This window comes from Neodiprion lecontei, chromosome 2 (genome assembly GCF_021901455.1).
Source record: "Neodiprion lecontei isolate iyNeoLeco1 chromosome 2, iyNeoLeco1.1, whole genome shotgun sequence".
Lineage (NCBI taxonomy): Eukaryota > Metazoa > Arthropoda > Insecta > Hymenoptera > Diprionidae > Neodiprion > Neodiprion lecontei.
Genome location: NC_060261.1, coordinates 2,363,196 through 2,385,013, shown reverse-complemented (window position 1 = coordinate 2,385,013; position 21,818 = coordinate 2,363,196). Strand labels below are relative to the sequence as shown.

The window sequence follows — 21,818 nt, the reverse complement described above, 5'->3', positions numbered from 1 at the left end:
CAACTATGTATACATAAATATACCTATATAAATAGATAGACACAAACGTTGGACAAATCTGTAGATTTACGTCTGTCCCAAGTGATCGTCCGTTTTTAGTTCTGACAAGGTCGTTTTGTATCAATGATTATACAAACCAGACGTAGGTGTAAGTATTATGTATGCGTGTACGCACAATGCGTGTACATGTATATCACATACAATGGTTACCCACCACTAACGGGTGTTTTTCAGAGTCTCAGGGAGGCAAAAAACTGTCTGGACTTGCTACGTCGATGGAAGATGGTAAAGTTTTTTTTCCTTCACTCCGTAGCTGCAGTTACTATATATATATATAATATATATATATTTTTTTTATATATATATATCAGAAGAAAAGTAAAAAAAGTTTGAATCACCGCCGATAAGAAATAGTTTATTATAAAACATCTGAGAATTAGGGAATATAACATTCTGAGTAAATTTGATCATTGTTTTTTTTTTTTTTTCGAACCAGCCGCCAGACACAAGATAATTGTTATTTATTTCTTTCTTCGGGTGTTTTTGAATGTCGTTAAATTGCTTGTTTACGTAAAGAAGAGTTTGTTTTCTTTTTCATTCGATGTAGAAATTCGTTTACATTGACATCAAAGTTGGGGACGTAAACGAGGATGTAAAAAAAAAAAAAAAAAACTCGACGAAAAATCTTTTACGGAGGGATTTCGAGAATGATTTTTATTCACCGTTTACACAGGCGAACGAGGCGAATTTTTCCTTCCAATAGACAAGATGTGCAAAGTTTAATCGTGTTTAAGGGAATGAGGGATGTTCTTAAATAAATAGACTTACGTTTGCGCCTTCTCTCGCGATCAGTCATTCGTAACTGTATTTTCTTTTTCTTTCCTCATCTCGTTTCGTCCGTTTTTTGAGGTCGTTAGATGGTCTGTTCGGTTTATTTTTTTTTTTTTTTATGTCTCGTTTGTTTTTTTCATCATTTTTTTTTAAATAATATTATCATCCACAAATGCGAAAATCTCCGACCGAATACAGACGCCTCCAGGTATAATAATATGACGTGGTACATAGTGTTCGGGCTGTTATTTTTCATCCCCGCATCACGCTTGCTGTTTTTCAACTTTCACACCTGTAAGAATTTGCAGCAGCTCCATGGGGGAAATATTATCTAGTAATATTTCACCCCGTGATCGCGTGACTGTACTTTGGTACGTATCAATCTCTTCCCTTCTTATTCAAGACGAAGGACGAGGAGGAGGAGGTGAAAGAATGCTGGATGGCTCGATACGAAGCTCACGGAATTTCAGCTGTCTTGTGTGAAATTTCTGCAAAACAAGAAAATAAAAAAAAAAAAAAATAAAAATTTCATAAAAGAAAGATGAAATTTTTTTTTACACTCGGATGATTGTCGTTGCCGATATTTTCTAAGTTTCAACAAAACTTCACTGCAAATAATGCAAAACTTTTACACATACGACATAAGATTCGTGTATTTATAGGTATGTATATGTACAATTATAGATTGCAGTTTGGTGTTTTTTTCCTTCTCCCAAACAGTAAACAAAACGATCCCGGAATTAAGACTGAGTTCCAATTTGGCAAGATACACATGGATGCGAAATGAAGGCAAAGCTATCCCCCCTCAAGACTTTCCCCCTCTCCCCTTGCCAGTGGATTCTATATAATTTATCCCGCAGAGATGATCTTAACCTCCTCGCCTCTTATGATTCCCAATCACTGGGGCAAAGTGATTCGAACTAAACTGGTCGGATCGTTATTGCAGGGAAGAACGAAGAAGAAGAAATGAACCCCTTGGGTCAACTTTTATAACAAAATAGTATTCCATGGTTTTTGGACTCGCTGATTGCGAAACTGAAATCAGATTTTCAAAATTCAAGATGGTGGATCCAATATGGTTAACGAAAATTTCATGTTTCATCGAATATGGTAAAAGACTCTGTGCAGGGGATTTCGGGGTCACTGATTGCATTCGCCGTACCGAATTTTCAAAATCTGAAATCTGACCCAAAAAACCGTGGACAGGGTTTTTTCTTCGGATTTGATCGAATTTGAAATTTGATCCGCCATATTGGATCCGCCATCTTGAAATTTTCAAACCCGGCTTCAGATTCGTAATCAGTAACCCTAAAAATTTATAATTTATGTAAAACATGTATAAGTGTAGAGGGGTAACTTTCTCGGAAATGAATTACTTCTTTCAATTTTCACGATTTTTCTCAATCAATTTGTTTCTAGCAATAATAACTTACATCATATCGCAATAATTAGTCTCGATTATTGAAAACCTCTTAGTATACTATCAGAAATGTAAAAAAAAACCGCAAAGAAATATGTTGAAAAGTTCTGTAACTACATACAAAAAATGGATATAAAATAGGTCAAAGGGTTAAACTTATCGCTTCGTCTTATTACGCGATAAGAATTAAGCTTAGCAGTAGTTGAAAACCGTCTTACAAATTAATTCGCCTTTTTTTATTTAGCCGCTGAATCTCACAAATGGTTTTTGCAATTAGCCTCGCTTAATCGTTTTTTCTATTTGTTCGTACGCGAGTTAGGACATTTTTTTTTTTTTATCGTCAAGGCGATGCTTTCTTCTCCGGCAGCCGCGGCTTTCTGTACAAAGAAATCTATTTTTAATTCAAGTATATCATGCCTATAGACATATCCATACGTATATACCGTATATACGTATTATGTATACATAAAAAAAGGTGTAATGAATTGCCCCGCCGCTACGTAAGAGCAGCTCTCGCGGCATTGAAGGTCGTCGGACCTCGTTAGCCAAATCCTTTGGCCGTGGTTTTACGTCGAACCACTTCTTTCGTATTATAATAGGTACGTATATCATACGTCATGTATATTTCCCCTCATCGTGCACATTGAATTCGTGCTCGTGCATCTGTAGTAGGAGTTTCTCTATTGACTATTATTATACCTATATCCGATCCTCCCCACGACCGCTGCATAGTGCAATGGACAAATGCGCTCGGACTATGCAATATCGAATCAGATCGCGATCAGGATCAAGAGGATGGATATGCGTCAGTCCATTCAATTCCGAGCTATGCGTACCGGAAGCCATTCGGTATAGCCATCAACTCGTCCAGCGTATGTAACATATGTATGCATACCTGCAATATAGATATATTGTATAACAAAATGGGATTGAGGTATGAGAAGAGATTCTAAGAGGAAAGCAGCTTATACAGTTTTATACATATTTTCGTCACGGACCTGAAGGCATATATATTCAAATTTCGAACGAAATAGAGATAGAGAGGGCAAAAAATACCGCATATAGATGATTGCATATCGCCGCGGGTTCTAGGAACATCTATATGGGGTATTCCATGTCAAATCAACGGGTCATCATTCTGATGTCGATGCAATGATGTCAAATCCACGATGCTTGATTCGAAAAAAATACGTTTTCTTCGTTTTACTATTGAAAGTAAAGAAAATCCAATCTTATCAGAACGGAGTTTCTTTTCATTTAATTTTTTTTACTGCAAGTAACGATCATTAAAAATAAATTAATTTTACAATCATGGCGAAAAGATGTGGTTTTGAGTGCCTGATTCTACAAAAAAGTTTCATCGATTTTAAAAATTTCCATTATCAAGTCAAGGATTTGTCAGGTCGCCCCACTTTTACAAAATGGGTGAATATTTCGGAAAAATTAGAGGTATCAGTTTTGACCAAAACAAACCAAAAAATCCATTGGATATCAGAATTCCAGGTGGTCAGGTCGATGACCTGTTGGATTGACGTGGAATGTCCCATATACCTATATGTATATACATTTATAATCTACATATACATATTCTTATTTTCTAGCATCGTGGGAGTAAGAAAATATGGTTTTCAAAGGCATGCGATGCAAGAACTGCACGCTTGGAAAACCTTTGCCGCTTATCAATTCAAAGAGCGAAGAGCCTTCTTACCGGCGGTCGGTAAGCCGTACCGCAGGATATTATAGATCCTATTCTAGACGCGATATTGAAGTAACCGAGATCCGAAACCAGTCAGTCAGTCAGTCAGTCCTTTGAGATACCTGACTCGTATTTAGTGGAATACATCATCCCTTGATCGCGTACCGCATTTCGCGGTTGGTATAATCCTCTCTGGTATTTCGGCTGGTCCATCCCATGGTTAACCACATAACGTGTAATGTGCATTCCGGACCTGATCGTCAAAGCTATACAGATGCAATAACTGACAAGAGAGATAAATATACTCGATTATATACCGAATAGCACCATCATCTCTTGAAGGCACCATAAAAATCGAGATACTCGAGCATACAGGATATACGATTAGTAATTCGAATTTGGCGTGTCTCATAGGAAGAATGAAATATAAGGTTCATTTTATGATACGTACAACGAGCAAATCAGGGACGCGAGAATGATGATCAATGCGTATGTCGGTACCCTTCCTTTGGCCCCTTTCCTTTCTCTGCCCTTTGAAATTGGAGTCGCTTATACACAAATAGGTTCAATAATAACAATAATTCGTCGTAAGCGAAACAACCAAAAGCATATACATCTCGGTGTATCGCGGGATGTATAAAGTCCCCATAACTGCATAAATACCGTATAACTATAAAATATCAAAGAAATTGACAAGCCTCTGTCTCAATTTCCCCCAGCGTTTGTTGGATTTCGAATCCCCCCTTCCAGGCCGCGTTTTCCCGCCAAAACCACGCGCATCTCGCCTTCCCGAACGCGCAGACTCGAATATATGTCTCCGGCTGGTCGCGTTCCATCCGCACCCTTTGGCGAAATCCAGACCCGGTGTTGAGCGGCGCGCGCGGTGCCGTTTCGGGGCGTGCTATTTCCCTCGAAAGGTCAAAAAGCAAAGCAAACAGGAAAAAAAACAACAAAAAAAAAAACCCAAACTCCCCTACCCCCAAAAAAAAAAAATAAAAAAAAACGTAACGCGGTTTTCGTAAAATCCTCATCGTTGTGCCGGTGATTTTTTTGCTTTGTTTTGTTTTTTTTTCAAGTTTTATTCGTTCGTAATGACAACGATCATCAGTGAATCGCAGTGCAACGAAAAATATACCGCGCAAAATCGTTACGCGAGATAATCGAGCATACACGTAGAGGAAAAGAGGAGGGGGGCGCGCGAAAGGGTGACTTTCGAAAGAAGGAGCGATCCGCCGAGCTGAGCTCGTAGTGCCGGTTTTTACCGCGGTATTTGGGCAGGTGGCGCTGCCGCCTTTCCATCTCTCGCATATACTTGCGCGTGCACACAGATACCTATACCTATAGAGACCCGAGATCGGGTAGCTACGAAGCTCTGTGGCAGCGTTGCTTTGCGCGCAGGGAGTTTTGCTGCCTGGACGTAGGGTGGCGGCGTTTATTGATTTGACAGGGTTGACGGGAAATGGCGCAGGAATCGATAAGAGGTGGGTCCAGGCGTGGATGATGGAGGGGGTAGAGGGGCTGAAAATATTTTCATACTCCAGACTTCCAGCGGAGGAAGAAGATGGCAGCCAAAGCGTGATTTTATCGAATATAACCCCCGGCCGCCGGCGCACATTATATAAAACCCGCGACAGTTTTCCTCATCTTTTGCTCTGCATCCTAACTCGAAAAGTGTGATTCGGGGAATAGTTTTCTTTGCTCTTTTTTTCTCACCTATCAATTCTTCGTTACACATAATTCTTCTTATTCTTGTTATCATTCTTATTCTTCATCTCTGATCTCGCGCTGTTTGTTATACGTTTGTAAAATCCGTTATATACAATATATATATACCATATACATATTTATATATGCATATATATAAATACGCGTATTAACACGCAAAACCGCATCGTATGCGTCTTTTTATAAATATGTATATACATATATGTATATATTGTGATAAATAAATACGACGTTAACGTAACTATACAATCGCGTTACGCGTACGTTTTAATTGTTGTAAGTCAAGACCGCGGAAGATTTTTACCGGCGTTAAAACATATTATACGTATGTATTTATTATACATATAAACCGTAAAACCGAAAGTTAAAAGTAATAATAAAAAAGACTGTCGCAGCAAGAAGATGACGACGACGGTAATGAAATAAAGTTCGCAATTTTCGCAACTCGCGTTGTTGGATTAAATAAATTATACACGTATAAAAGTTCATCGATAAATATTATACAATATACACGTAATAAATAACGGATAATTATTGTATCGTAAATACGTCTACTCCACCCTGCTGCAGGACATTTATACATGGCGTACGCGGTTTGTAACAAATCCGCGATATTAAACAATCAAATCTCAAGTAGGTACCAATGATTATACCTAACATGAAAAGGATCATCGACTGCAGCATCATTATAGTGTTTCACGAGCGTAATGTAAAATGGAATTAAACAATGTTGTTAAGACGTAAACATGTTTTGGGTATATTGTGGACTCTTTGTTCTCGTGATTGCTGTACCTGGATTTACTAGCAGCGCCGACAGCACGTCGAAGCGAGGTAAATCGTCGTATATGTAATACAATAACCGCATGTTTTAATTACCATCGGAATTACGATTATTATTATGATCTCTGTACTTTCCGCTCCACCCTTTCTCAAGTCCCTTATCAACCAAATAATTCAATTCATACTTGCACGGGTGGTTAAAAAAAAAATATCCCGTTAGGTCCGCTACGGTTTTTCGGTTTGATTTAACCATTTTTTAATATACTATATTAAATAAGAAAAGAAAAGTAAAAACTAGAGATTGAACGTTGATGTGACAGCATAAATTTTGCAATTGAAAAAATTTCCGTCATGTTCACTAACAGAAATGTAATAAATAATACAAATATGAAGTGGACGGGATGGGATATTACATTTATTGTTAGTTAAATTTTTCTAACAGCGATGTCATCGTCATATTTAGCTACTTGTTCCTTCTCGTTCTTCTCTTCAATTTTCATACATTACGACGTCCTTGTTAACGCGAGAAGTTGGACAAATCTTACTAACAATAAATTACTCGACCGAAATATTAATATTAATAGTTGTCAAAATCATTTTTTTTAACCCCAACCAATTCATTTTACAATTAGTCAAGTGCATTTAGGTACGTTAATAAAAAATGCGTTTCTCTGTTTCGCTGAAGCAATTATTTTCTACGCCAACTTTTCGTGATAACGGAAGAGAAAAATTTTCGACTCAGGATCAGTTACTTGACGCATAAAAATAGTCTTGCTTGAATGTTACGTCGTAAAGTATACTGAATGTATATTTATAGAATTTTCATTCATGTTTCAATATTAATAATGAAATATTATATGATTGAATTTTGTAAGTCACTTTAAATGCCCAATAACCGAAATTAATTTAAAACTCACTATATGTAATTAGCATCATGATTTTAATTACTTTTGTTACATTGTAAGAATAACTTTGTTACTTTGTGTAATTTTCGATTCCCGCAATTATTGAAAAATTTTCGTATTGTTCAATCGTTGTGCGTATAAAATGTTTGCAGTTTCTCCAGGGAGAGAATAAAAATGAAAATTTTACTAAAAACTTCCTGCAAAAAAGAGAGACGCATCAGCTTTTTTTTTTACATAACATCCACTACGTGAAATGAATAATTTACTCTAGAAACATTAAAAACTACCATGTGCGGGGTAAAATCAGTTACATTTGTAGTAAAAAATATAGTCGTCATGACTTTATTTTTTTTTTTTATCAACAACCTCTTTTCCTAAAGGTTCGAGTAAAATCTGCTTTTCTCCTCTCTTCGTGTTTGCGATAGATAGTATAATGGGTGGATATAATGTACAAAGTATGCACGCAGGGGTTACCGAATTATTTATACATATATATATATATATGTATAATTTACCCCCTACAGACGTTTACATTTATTACGGCATATTCGTAATATATGACAAACGAAACATTCGGCCAAGAGCAAATTAGGTTAGAGGTTGATGGACGCGGGGTGGAGAATCGGAAACCCGGGAGTTTGTCTCGAGCGAATTGAGCTGCGAGCCCCGGTGAATCTCTACGTATAACCTACATACATACCCCGCATATATATATGTACATTATACATATATGTATTGAAGTGGTTCACCAACAAAAAAAAAAAAATTATTTTTATTCAGTGCGGACTACTCATGAAATTGTTGTTTACGATGAAAAAAAAAAAACATCCCTACAAATTTGAGGCTGATCGGATAAGATTTATAGTTCCCGCTTTAGAGTTTTCGTTTTTACATCGAAATAACCGGTCGATTTCGCGTGAAAATATATAAACGAAAATGAAAAACATCAAGAGAACGTTTTTTTGTGGTCAACAATAGTTTGGACAAAAAAGCAGGGGAAAAAAAAAATTGACGAATACTTTTATTTTTTCTGAATTTAATACGAGTATTTTTGATTTTTCAGTGTTTTCAGTTTCAAGTCGGAATAATTCTCGAAATAACGCAAAATTGAATAAAATATCTGCACATTTCTTTTGTACTAAATATTGTTGCCTGATAAAAGAATGTCTCCTGATATTTTTCAATTTCGTCTGTATATTTTTGCGCGAAATCGACGGTGATTTGAAGGTAAGCATTTTTTTTTACCTTATATTTCAATTGAAAAACGAGAACTGGAATACTGGACCATCTAAATCTTATCCGATCGTGCTCGAATTTGCAGGGAATTTTTTTCTTTTGCACGTGTACAGAATTGTACCCGGCATACCGTTGCACTTGAGGAAAACGTTGTTACCTGAAAACGTCGGTATTGGATGGAACAAGTTGGGGGTAAAGAGACTGGGAAAGGATATAAGGGTCGTTAGTGCGAAAGTTAGAGGTAAGGATAAGTATCTCATATGGGGTTTTCAACCGTCTAAGTATCCACTAAAAGGCGACAAATAATGGTTCAACGAGTCATCAGAATGGCGCTAATAGGCAATCATGGTTCAGTCTGATTGGCGTTTTCTTTTAAATGTGGATATTTTGCTACAGCAACGCCATCTCGATTTCATTCTACTTAACGGACACTTTCTACACATAACCTAACCAACACAGACACGTACATACGTAGATAGTCCTCCTTACCTTAACCCAGCGGAGTGACACTAAATGATATAGAATATGACTTTTATTCGAAACAACCTATTGAAAAATATGACCACCTGAATCGAGGTGGGCGATGAAGTAACCAAAGAATATACCAGAACTTTTGATTTTTCCCCCACGTTTGTTGGTAACACAATTTTCTATTGTTTGTTACTATTATAACCAATGCTACCACTGTCACTGGTCAATTTTTCTTTTCAACATTTAGTTTTGTTGCTGCGGTAACGGAACGTCATAAGTTTATCGACAAATTAAGAAAATGAAAGGGGAAACTTTACGTCAACTCGCTGCTTCTAACCTCCATAATCGTTAGGTAGTTGTTATCACGAAGCAATCTGAGGACTGCGCTGTGCAGTTGATGGGAAACAGAAAAATGGCTACATGAGCGGGGGGGATGAAGTTCGAAAAAGGGCGAGCCCAGCGTCGAATCAAATCAAATCAAATCTCTCTGTCTCTCTTTCACTCTGACTCTCTTTGCAGTACGTCTACAAGTTATACATGGTGAATTGAATGCGAACCCGATCAACGTCTGACCCTGACCATTTCTGATTTTGTTTTAAAAATGTTTCCCCACTTATATCTCAACTCCGAAACAGTAGCCTGAATATTTTAGCAGATATTTTAATCAATTGCTCAATTATTTATAAATATTTGAAGTGATTTTGAAAAGGATCTTTTTTTAAAATTCTCAGCAACTGTATTTACACGACGAGTCGAACATTTTTTCATCCTGTTTTCAGCACTTGGCAAGTTTTTTGGACAGGTGAAACATTGTTTGAACGCTCTGAAAATTTACGAAAAATTCACAATATTTCTATTTTTCACTTAGAATATTTTTATATGAGTTCCTTTGTGGAGCGATTTCTAGCAAATTTTTTTGGAAAAATCAACTTCGTAGTCAAAACCGGTCTAGAAATTTTCTCAATAAAAAATACAAGTAAACAGAGAATTGTTTGGGATTTTTCAGACTTTTTGAACAATGTTTTAGTTGATAAAAAAAAATTGAGTGTTAAAAATAAAAAAAAAAAAACAAAAAATAGAAAAAAATCGTCCTATTATAACTACTGAAATTTTTGTAAAGATAAAATACAGTTTAGCAGGATTTGTTGGAAATTTTGAAAAAGGTCCTTTTCAACATCACTCTCAATATTTATAAATAATTAACCGGTTGAATAAAAAATCTGAAAATATTCAGGGTACTGTTTCAGAGTTGGGTAAATTGCGTAAAAATATTTTTAACAAAATGAAAAATTTTGCTGCATCGATTGCAATGAAGAATAAGTTACGTGAAACCTGTTAAAAGTAGAAGACTAAATTGAAACGTTAAAATAACGATGCATCAGATATAAAGTAATTTATTTTTTCAATTTTCGAATGACTCTCAAGGAGTCGCATCCTTAGAAAATATGAGTATGTTTTGTTTGTTAATGTTTACCAAATTTCAGACAATCCGAAAGTTGCGAATCAACGACTTTCCCTGAACATTCATCGTTACAGTAACGTTACTAACCTCAAGTCTTGAACCTCACGTTTGAAGGCTTCTGTAACAATTTTCGACCCTCAATTTAACGATCTAAGACACAATTAGCGGTTTCATGCGATTGTATACAAGATTTAGGTGAACAATGGCCGTGCAATGTAACGCTGGTTGTACAACGTGTCAGGGTGTTTCCTGTTTCTTGACACATGTACAGATGTACGTACAGCATTATAATACGAAAATGGATGAACGGATGAATGGATAGGCGCTATTCACTGTTCACTATTCACCACTCGTGCAGAATTAACGCTTTACTCTGCTCTCTGAGTTTGCAGACTGAATTTGATACTGTTTGCATTGATCTGTTCGACAATTCGGATCGTTTCTTGTCAACGCTACGACATTTTCTTACAGTGTTTACCGACAGCTTCGAGTCTGAATAGGACAGTAAGAAAACAGAATAAAACAAACTAATTTAGTGAAACTTACTGTTAGTGAATTGTTGTTCAAATATGCTTGAATGAGAAAAGCGTTAAAAGTGATATCAAGTTCAGGTACTTTAGCTAAAACAAAAAAGTCATACAAAGTATGGACATCAAAGTCTGCGCTAATTTCACGGCAGAGTAAGAAGCAAAAACAAAGAAAACAAATACGTTGATAAAGTTCTCGGTAAGATTTTGATTCTATTGACGATGAATGTTGAAATGTTGACGAACGTTGATTGTTGAATGAATGAAATGAGAAAATTAATGTAGCTTTCGGATTAATACACTGTGTTAAGATAGTCTAATGATTACAATCAATTTACCAATTGCTGTGATTTGTCGAATGAAATAATGTTTGCGGTGAAATCATCGGAAGTAAGTTACATATAATATACAATTGTTTGTATTTACATATGTATTACCTTCGAGCTTGATTTTGAAAAATTACGATTGTAATAATACAGAGAACAAAAATTACACAATTATACCATACTGCAGGTACGTACAGCATAAAATTTTGTTCAAGTATACGATCCTTTGATCTCGTATACAATATGGGTATATAACATGTCTCCAAAGTGAATGAGAGTTATACGTGGGTTTTCAAATTAATTACTCCTAATCGTCAAGCTTTCCGGCAGCCACGCTTTGAACTTTCGCAGGTAACAACGGACGCAAGAAGAATAAAGTGAACAAGGAAAAAGAAAATTAATTTCGCTATATGACACGTATTACAGCCATTTTTTTTTCTCTTTTTTTTCCGTTTTTTTTTTTTTATTCTCGGTACCGCTTAAATACGGTTTAAAGGCCTTTTTGTATTGCATTTTCTTTCTCTCTCTCTTTCTCTCTATTTCTCTCTCTTTTCCTCCGTGAATTGCGCAAACACCGCGGTTTTCGGGGGGGGGGGGGGGGGGGTCGAGTTTTTTGACGTCAGAATGCAGATCGTTACGCTGAAGTCGCGAGCCGTGATATTTTATCCTGCGTAATCAGAAGACATGGATCATCACTCCGGTAAAATTAGACTCGTCAGTCTACGGTGTGTTGGGAATTTTGAACAAACAAATTTCCGTGCAAGGATCGATGATGCGATAAGAAGTTAGCCCCCACCCCCCCCAAATCAAATTGGATGTACAAATAATTCGGTATCGAAGTAGGGATAGAAAAGTAAAAAATTAAAAATGTCAAACGTTTCCTAAATCACTTGAATTAAATGTCGACTGAAAAACTTTCGAACCTCCGATCGAAATCAACGATACAAGTGAGATTCGGCAAACAAAAGAGAGAAGAAGAATAAAAAAGAAAGAAAAAGAAAAAATAATAAGTGGATGACGTAGGTCGAAGAAATGATATTTTCCAACGAGAGCTGTCGTGTAGCTTATTATAGATTAGAGGAAAAGGAAAAGGAAAAGGTATAGGAAAGAAACAAGAAAGAAAAAAATAAAAATAAAATACGACGAGTATATGGTTTGAAGAAGACGCGGACCTGCGGATGGATTAGAGGACGTTTCTGACGAGCGTGGTATTTGTTTTAGAATTCCTACGCTTTACCGATGTTGGAAGTGGCAAAGCGTTTGAAATCTGAAACGAATGCGCGTAAACCTTCTACGTATAAATTGGACAACGCACATGCTGTATGTGACATGAGTATAATAACGTAGAAACGTAGGCGAAACGAATGAAAGAGAAAAAGGAAAAAAGAAACGAGACGGATACGGAGAAGAAGAAAAAACTGGAAAAAAAAGTGAAGGTTTTCGTAATATGTACGCGGGTAAAGATAGCTCTCACATTTTCCTTGCTAGACAATTCTCTCTCTCCTTTCTCCCTCTCTCTTTCTCTCTCTGCGCTTTTCTGTTTCTGTTTTTGCTGTATCCTGTATCAATTTTCTGTCATTGTGTACTTTTCCAACATCAATATGAACATAATAAACATCTATCTATCTATCCATTTATCCATTTATCCATCCATCCATCCATTTATTTATTTATCTATCTATCTATCTACCTATCTGTATATCTACTTATATATCTATCTATCTATCTTTCTATCTTTCTTTTTCTTAGTCTCTTTTCCCAACTCGTATCTGCAAGGTTCGTGATGCTTGCAGCAGCAGCAGGGGAAGCACAGGTTTGTCGGTAACTTCGTTGGCCCCGAAAGGTAACTAAATCTCTTTTGGCAATCACCGGAATCTTTCAGCCTGCGTCGTACACCGACGCTTCGAAACTCTGCACCAGCAGCGGCACAAGGAAAACATCGTAAAAACTTCACTCAAACGAAACAGGAGGAGGAGGAGGAGGAGGAGTTTTAAATTTCTTCTTACGCTGTAGCCACGGAAAGTTGAAAATGAAGGATCCAGGAGAATTCGCAGGCATTGATCACTGACTCGAAAAAGGACGTTTGGCTCTGTTTGGACCTCACGACAAAAACCGGAAGTGAATTTCTAATTCGCGCTTATAATTGGAACCAATTTTTGGGATAAAAAACTAGACCAATCATAGCTTTTAGCTGTATAACAAAGTGAAATCGTACTCACGGATTTCCCGAGGACCCAACGAGACTCCCGAAGGTTCAAATTTCGCTAATAAAGTTATTTTCACAACTCAAACGTAAAATTAACCAATTTTATTGATCGTTTTAAGATAGCCGAACAAAAGATACTATTTCACAATGAATAACGTGCTGGTTGGGAAATGGCGATTAATTTCTCCACTAGTGGGAAAAATATTTAGTCACGAGTGGAGAAATGGATCGCCATTTCCCAACTAGCACGTTATACATTGAGAATTAGCGTTTTCTCATCATTTACAACATGTGAAAAAAAAAATCGTCTAATTTTACATTTTCGAAACTTTATTCATCGGAACTTTATTTTTCGGAACTTTGCTCTGTCGTAACTTGAATCTCGTAACTTTGAGCCGTCGGTTTTTCGCCGATCCAAAATTTGTTGTTTCTCCAAATTTTGCTCTCCTAACTTCAAGTTTCGCCAAAAAATAATTCGGAATTAGTCGCATTCGGAACGTTTTAAATTCGGAACTTCAGCCCCGTCCCTATATCAGCAACGCGATATAGAATTACCAAAACGTTACTTACACGTTCCTGTACAACGATAAGAATCGCCAGTGGTTGAAAATAAAAAATGACCAGCCCACGGCAAACACAGCGCGATGAATAAATCATAGATAGAAATTTGTCCTTTTACCTTATTGTTCTTTATCTCTCCCATTCCCTCGATTTACAAATTTATATACGAACACCGCATTCAACGCTAAATGTAACATATTAGGTACACACGCACGTGCAATCAGCAAACAAGCATACATACCCATAATCTTATACCTATATACCTATCATTTACTCTTGGTTAACCAACGTGACGTGAATGAATGTAGTTATATGTACGTACATATACACCTATATATATATATATATACGTATGTACGTATTTATATATTTATGTATACGTCTATGTGTACTGATATAGATAGACCAACGTACGTCGCATGTAAACGGGTCGTTCAATATGCATTCGCTGTTTTACTGCTTCGTGTCACGATCCCGAACGACGTTTATTAATTCATTTCATACATGATTACCAACCAGTCTGCCCTGCCGTGTGGAACTTATTGTTAATCATCTCCTTTCTACCTTCTCCTCCTCCTCCTCATCCCCCCGTCCTCATCTGATGGTCGAATCACCTTTGCGCGGCAATTAATTGACAAATATTAAATTGATTCAAATCGATCGATCAGAATTGTACACATGCAGATAATTTGTACAAAATGTAGGGTAGTCAATGATTTCATTATACTTAAACATACGTGTGAAACGATCGGAATTGACGTGCGGTTGAAAAAAAAAAGAGAATAAAAAAAAAAAAAAAGAAAGAGAGCGAGAGAGAAAGAAAGAGAAATAATTTTTTGTTTAATAACCCTGCAGATTATATTACATATGTATACATATAAACCGAAGATCATGAACGAAGAGCCCAAGAAAGCAAAATAGACCCGAAAAAAAAAAAAAGAAAGAGAAGGAATGATATACATACATATACTATATATATTGTATTTATAACCAATAAACTGCACAATAGTATATAATTATTATAGATATTGCGGCGGGAAGTGAAAAGTGGCTGTGGAAAAAAGAAAAGAGTGAAAGAGAAAAATAACAAATTAACCGCCGCTCGAGAAGCATCAGGCATGTGTGTGTGTGTGTGTGTGTGTGTGTGTGTGTGTGTGTGTGTGTATGTGTGAGTGAGTGAGCGCAAGTAAAGGCGTTTAAAAACGACAACGACGATGGCTGATTATCATCTATCGAGCGCCTCTTTGAGTATTCGAGTGTTGCCAACTCGTGATATATATGTATATGTAATATATTATGTGTATATACATATATAAAAGCAGAGTTGTTTATCCTCTTTTTTCCAACCCCCCTCCCGCGGATCAAGTTTTCTCGGCATTTCTCTACCGGTCGTTAATTACGTTCAAGGGTTTTCAATATCTCTCTTTGGCTCTCTATAATCTACCTCTTTATGAGCTCCTCCTATCGTATACTTATAATGTATACCTTGCAGACTCGTTAATTACAGCAAAGATTAGTTCTTTTTTTTTTTTTGTTTTTTTTTTTAATATCACTCCGATAACTTCGTTATACAATATACGTAAATTAGAGAAATTTATTATTGTTTTATATTTATAAGAAAAGTGTTGATTTTTCGTTTACACGACGTAAATTGATATTTTGATTTCAATCTAGGTACGCGAGTAGGAAGGAAATTATTGTTCTTCTTCGCTATTCTTCGTGAATCGAAAAAACTGCGAGAAAGGGTACAAAAAAGAAAAAAAAAAAGAAAAAAGGAAACGAAAAATCAGAAGACCATGATCTTCCGCATAACGTGAAACGGTAATTTTTTTATTGCCGGAATAAAATCTCTTCTTTTAACTTGAACATATTTTTTACAACGGATGCCGCGGTGGAAAATCACAAATTATTCTTTTTTTCAAACACGCACCCTGACGTGTAAAATTTATGATTAAAAGCGTACCCTTTGATCACGATGTGTGTATATAAAAGAAAAAATAAAGGCATAACTACCGCGGCGTGAAAAGATGAAGGAAAACGAGAGAAAACACTTTCATGGCACGAACCTAACGATTGTTTCTCAAAAGAGAGAGAGAGAGAGAGAGAAATTCTGACGAACTATAAAATAGAAACATGTATTACATATTTTGATTAATTTAATTTGTTGTTAATTTTCTTTACTCTTCTTATAATACTTTTATAGATCCTAAAAGACTTTGATTGTACAGTGTTTCACAATGTTTATCGTATACAAATTTTTGTGAATACTGACATGTTTTATCGTCATTCTTTGTTGGAAACATCCTGGAATAACATCGACCTTCGCTCTGGAAGTCTCCTTATCGTTAGTCTATTGCTAATAAACTTAAACTTCGACACACGCGAACAGAGAGAGAGAGAGAGAGAGAGAAAGAACGAAGCAAAGGAAGAAAAACCGCGATGACAGGGGGTTCAGGGATGTACCTTATATAGGTATATATACATATAAGATATGGGAGAACGTTATATGGTATAAAAATTGGGAAAACGAGACACACTTTTCCCCGGATTAACACCGTGAAGACGGCGTTGGGGCTCGGTTTACATTTATAGACGTCTCTACGAATGTTTGTACGTATGCATGTGTGCGTGATGAAGAGCTTGGATAAGCAGAAAAGAAGAAGAACTATATGGGAAAAGTAGAAGAAGAAGAAAAAATGGCAGGGTTTGTTGTGCGAGTTGGAATATTACGACAGCCTAAATCTTTGTGTTATATCTTCCGAAATATACATATATATATATAATACCGAATCCTTGATGACTGTGATTTGTCAAGCCGAAAAAGGCGACGTAAAAAAAAAAAAAAAAGAAAAAGTAAAAAAGGTGAATACTGCAGGAAATGCAAAAAGTTTTGCCGAACGGCGATCAAATTGCGGTGAAGGATTCTGCAGGCAGGCATTTATATATACATATATTATTTATCTAGCAAAACTCGTTGTTTAACTTTTCTATCTCTTGCACGGATTTGTCTTTTCTTTCCCTTTTCCAAAAATTATACGATGATTCTGTTTTTTGGGTAGATAGGTAATTGGTGGGAAATTCGTATATTTCACACTTCTTATTTTCATATTGGAGAGTATTTAATGATATCTTCCGAAATGCACTCTGCAAGGATGATTGAGTGAACTCGAGAATGAGAAAAAGGGAAAAGGCAGTGATAGGGGGGAAGACTGAAGGAGAAAAGTACGTATCAGCTTTTCGCCATCCTTTGAGGAGCTTCTTGAGAAGAGAGAATTACATGTATATGCGAGCTGGAAAAGTTGGTAGTAGAAAATCTCGAGCACAGAAAATATCCTGACGAATTTCACCAAAAAAAGGTCCTCCGGGAAAAAAAGGAAACCGATGTGATGTTGGATTATTTGAGCACATTATTTTCATTATTTCATAAACAAAACTAATTTTTAAACCCAAATAAACGCTAGAAGAGACGGTTCTATTCAATTCCCGCACTAGTGCAGTAACGTGTCATTTTAGCACTCTAACCTCAAAATCGCAATTTCGTGATGATTTCTTGGCTCTCGTAATAAAAATACGGCTCGAAACTCGTATGGATAAGGTATTTTATGATCGTTACAAAATTTACTATTTTGCGCACTCATTTTGGTACGCAAAATCGAATTTTCCGCACTCACTTAGGATGATTACATATACATATATGCAAACAGTGCCGCAGAGCTAACTCATACATATAAGCTTCCTAGGATTGCTGATAAAAACGGGAAAATTTTCTCTCTGGTAAAAGTCTGTAGGGATGAGACTCGAAGGATATACGACGCAAAGTCGTCGTTTCGAGAAAAGAGAAAAGTAAAAATAAAAGCGAAGAAGACATCCTACTGACGGGTCACGTTTCACCCTGGAAACGGCCGGTCGTTTGCTGCATATATATGTATATACATACATGTACTTGGAGAAGACGTTTTGTCGCTTTCTACATTTACAGTAGAAATTTCACAGTATTATGGATTTTGAAACATGCACTACAGCCTGCCGTACGAGGAATTTTTCCTCTTTCTTTCTCTTACTTTGTTATGTATATATATATATATATATATATATATATATACACTTACTTTTCCGAAATTAACAATTTCGTATAATAAAATCATATGAAATGCCTGTGATATTTTTAGCTTTGTTTTAAACAATGAAAAAGTATCAACGTAGATTTTTATTCTCCCTGCTAAGGAAATTCAAAAAGTTATTTTACCTTTTCAATTACGCGGCTAATCCTTAGTTCACGATTGTTTCATCGCATCTCTGCAAAGAAATCGTCTCTCGTTTTACAAAGTTTGTTGGTGAGAAAAAAAAAACAACCGATTTTTTACACCTTCTACTTTGTTAAGTAATTTCTCTCTTACCTCACCTCATAAAATTTTCATCACTTTTCCCACGGGATCCAGGGTTTTAAAGTTGTTTTGAATCTGGATTAGTTTTTGCAGCAAAATACGATCAGTGATGCAAAGAAGATCCGGTTGGTTAATTCTTAATTCGTATTTCACCAATTATTTCAGGGTTATAATACCTATAATACGTGTTATTATTGGAAAATCTCCTCATGACGTCAGAGCCAGCTGGTTGTCGGCTCCATTTTATTACCACATAACATTAGCTTTTAATTTTAATGGAGGCAAATCGTAATCCTTAGGGTTACAAGTTACTCATGTCACATAAATTAATGAAACTTAATCAATAATATACACGTTCTGACATCCGCACGCGAAAAAAACACCGCCAACGGTCACTTGTCAGCCTGGTTACATTAGTTTGATTTTTTTCCACCAGATGACGCTTTGCAAAGTGACAATCTCAATAAAAAAAAAGCGTTGAACAAACGGCATGACGACGCCATTTTTCTAAAAGGTTGAATATAAGAAAAACAAAAGAGAAAGGCCGCCAACTACATCTTCAGTTGATAATAACAAGGCTGATTTTTTTTTTAGGTACCCCACCAGTACCGATTTCTATAAATTAAATGTTTCTATAAGGCAAGTTGTAAATTTAGCGACTAAAAATATAATCCTTTCTCTGCAGTTGTGACATGATAAATTTATCGTGAACTGAAAACGGTTATATTTATAATATGTAATACATTACATATACCTATAACATGATTGACGGAAGAACGAAAATGTATAATTGTTAATTCTACTCTGCATGTATAACACACGTAAATACATATATGCATATATAGATTATATGTAAATCCGGACAAAAGAATCGATGCCCCAATTTGAAATTCCTCCTTCCCATAAACCAACGTTATACCACGTCACGCGTCTTTCTATTCTAGGATATTCTTCCTGCATCAATCTTCGCGTTTCTGCACTCACAATCAGTGCCTGCGAGATATCAGAAAATAATAACAATGTTAAAAAAAAGATTCTGTCAAAATACGAGCGTTCTATATTACGTGGAAGATCGCGCTCAGTTGACTCTTCACTTTTATTCATTTTCTTTAAATTTATGAAGTAACGCGAATGGTATTTTTTTCCATTGCTTACATCAATCATAATATCAGTTTACGCCACAAAGAAAACCCACAGTTGTAATATCAATTCTCAAGTTGATGTTTGAGATGTGTATCTGACGACTTTTTCATTATTAATTCAATCTCACAAAATATTTATAATTTTCATATATGAACCTTTGATTTCGGAGAATAAGATTCCCAGTTGATATATCGTTGTGTTATTGATCGTGATCTTTGGGTTGAATATAAATGTCAGGGAAGAAATAATAATTCAAGTGCTACAACGTGTTTCTTCGCAAATTTCAAAAAACGTAAAAAATCAAACGATCGCGATCCTCCACATAACGTAGAACGCTAATCTTTCAACAGAATCTCTTTTCTTTTCTTTTTTACCAAAACAAACTTTGTAGGTGGTGCCACGGTGTAAAATAGTGAATTTTTAACGAATAACAAGCTTTTACATTTTTAATTCGCACAACGCGCCTCGTTACGAAAATACGAATTGACGCCGATTAGCGTTGGCCATAGAAGTTTCATTATTGAGAGCGGACGTCTCGTACACATACGTGTCTAACTTGTTCACCGGACCTTCGCCTAACTATTTTGCATCCAGGGGGTCGATTATGCAATTTGACATTTCCCACCATCCCAGCATTTTTATTGGTTTGCTTAAGCTTTGCAAACCAATCAGAATGCTTGGATGGTAGAAAATGTGAAAAGTGATATGACATAATCTTAACCCAGGTTAGAACAGTACACACGTGTGTCTAACAGCCATAATAAGGTAATATCTACTAGCGGAGGTGTCGAGATTCGCGGATTTTCATTCGGCAGGCAGCCAGGCAGGGAGGCAAGCAAGCAGGTGCAGGCAGGGCGTGGTACCTGCCTTGCCACCCCGACAATATCGATTACGCGGGTCCGCGAGCGGTTGCGCATTCCGGGATGAGAGAGAGAGAGAGAGAGAGAGAGAGATGAGGAGGAGGAGAGAGAGAGAAAGAGAGAGAGAGAGAGAGAGAGAGAGAGAGAGAGAGAGAGAGACAGAAAAGGACACGTGGACGGACGCAGCCAGACTAAATTTGCGTTGGCCTATATTTTAGATCCGCACTCATCTGCCTCTCAAAGATTGATTGCTTTTTCCCACTCATGCAGCAGCAGCAGCAGTAGCAGCAGCAGCGGCGTCGGTGAGGAAAAGAGGGAGGATTCAACCCCTTCCTACGCCCATCATACCTTACATATATATGTATATATATATATATATATATCTTGCCTCCGTCCTGCAGAGCCCTCGATTTTGCCCCCGACTGCCGCCGCTTCGCGCCTCTTCCGTGTATATACACACATACATACATACATATATACACGTTACATTATATAAAAGCAGACGAAAATTTGTCGACCCGAATTATCGGCCTCGGGGGTTACGTAAGATTGCACCAACGAGACGGGGGATGAAGGGGAGTGAAGGGTGTAGTCCGCACTCTCGCGAATCCCTCTCTAATCCCTCCTTCGCCAGTCGAACAAGTATAATTCCTCGAAACATATACACGTACAATATATACATGTATATTATGTGTAGGTGTGTATATATCGTGAATTTTTGTGCAGGGTGATGTATGCAAGTATAACGTTATCATCCCCTCCAAAAGGCACCTTTGGTGCAAAAACCTTTCGCCAAGTATATTAAAAATCTGGTCATTACCCACAAAAATATCTTCTCTGATGGAAAATTTATGCATGTAATTATCTCGTAGAAAAAAAAAAGATTCAAAATCACATACTACTGCCAAGTATATGTCTGTTAATTCAAAGTAATAAGTATGATTGAAACTTGACCCTTATATTCCACATCTTTCTGGAATCACACTACTGCCACACTGGGGTCAGATCAACCCTACATTTATTTAACTACGAATAATAATCAGGTATGAATAAAAGTCAGAATAACTCATACATTGATAAAAATTCAGAAAAACGAAAACTTGTATTAGTAAGTGGTACTATTACGTCAATAATGCAATCCAATAATCACAATGTTTTTTAAATTTTATCAACATTTTTCTTATTTATCTTTTGAAGTTATGAAATCTCCATATTCTAATCAGTGTCAAAAATTTGGTTATATTTTATATGACTTGTGATTGGAAGTGGTGTTTTTTTTTTATT

The 21,818-nt window shown here is 36.4% G+C and overlaps 1 protein-coding gene and 1 long non-coding RNA gene across 18 annotated transcripts in view; one reads left to right on the top strand and one right to left on the bottom strand.

The window, feature by feature from the left end:
* The window catches only part of LOC124292859, a 73,037-nt gene that overhangs the window by 2,548 nt on the left and 48,671 nt on the right, over positions 1-21,818 (bottom strand). Inside the window, exon 3 of the long non-coding RNA XR_006902802.1 lies at positions 1,124-1,319. This is a non-coding gene — a long non-coding RNA (uncharacterized LOC124292859). The remainder of the gene's footprint in view (positions 1-1,123; positions 1,320-21,818) is intronic.
* Positions 4,992-21,818, top strand: part of LOC107221631 (disintegrin and metalloproteinase domain-containing protein 11) — a 46,316-nt gene continuing 29,489 nt past the window's right edge. For 4 of the 17 annotated variants that reach the window (XM_046731180.1, XM_015660687.2, XM_015660693.2 and 1 more), the window contains exons 1-2: positions 4,996-5,428; positions 5,489-6,503. In XM_046731180.1, coding sequence (XP_046587136.1) covers positions 6,419-6,503 — 85 coding nt within the window. In that variant the 5' untranslated portion in view covers positions 4,996-5,428; positions 5,489-6,418. Of the gene's footprint in view, positions 5,429-5,488; positions 6,504-21,818 lie in introns of all 17 variants that reach the window. The other 13 variants (XM_015660688.2, XM_015660686.2, XM_046731183.1 and 10 more) reach the window with 10 other exon arrangements.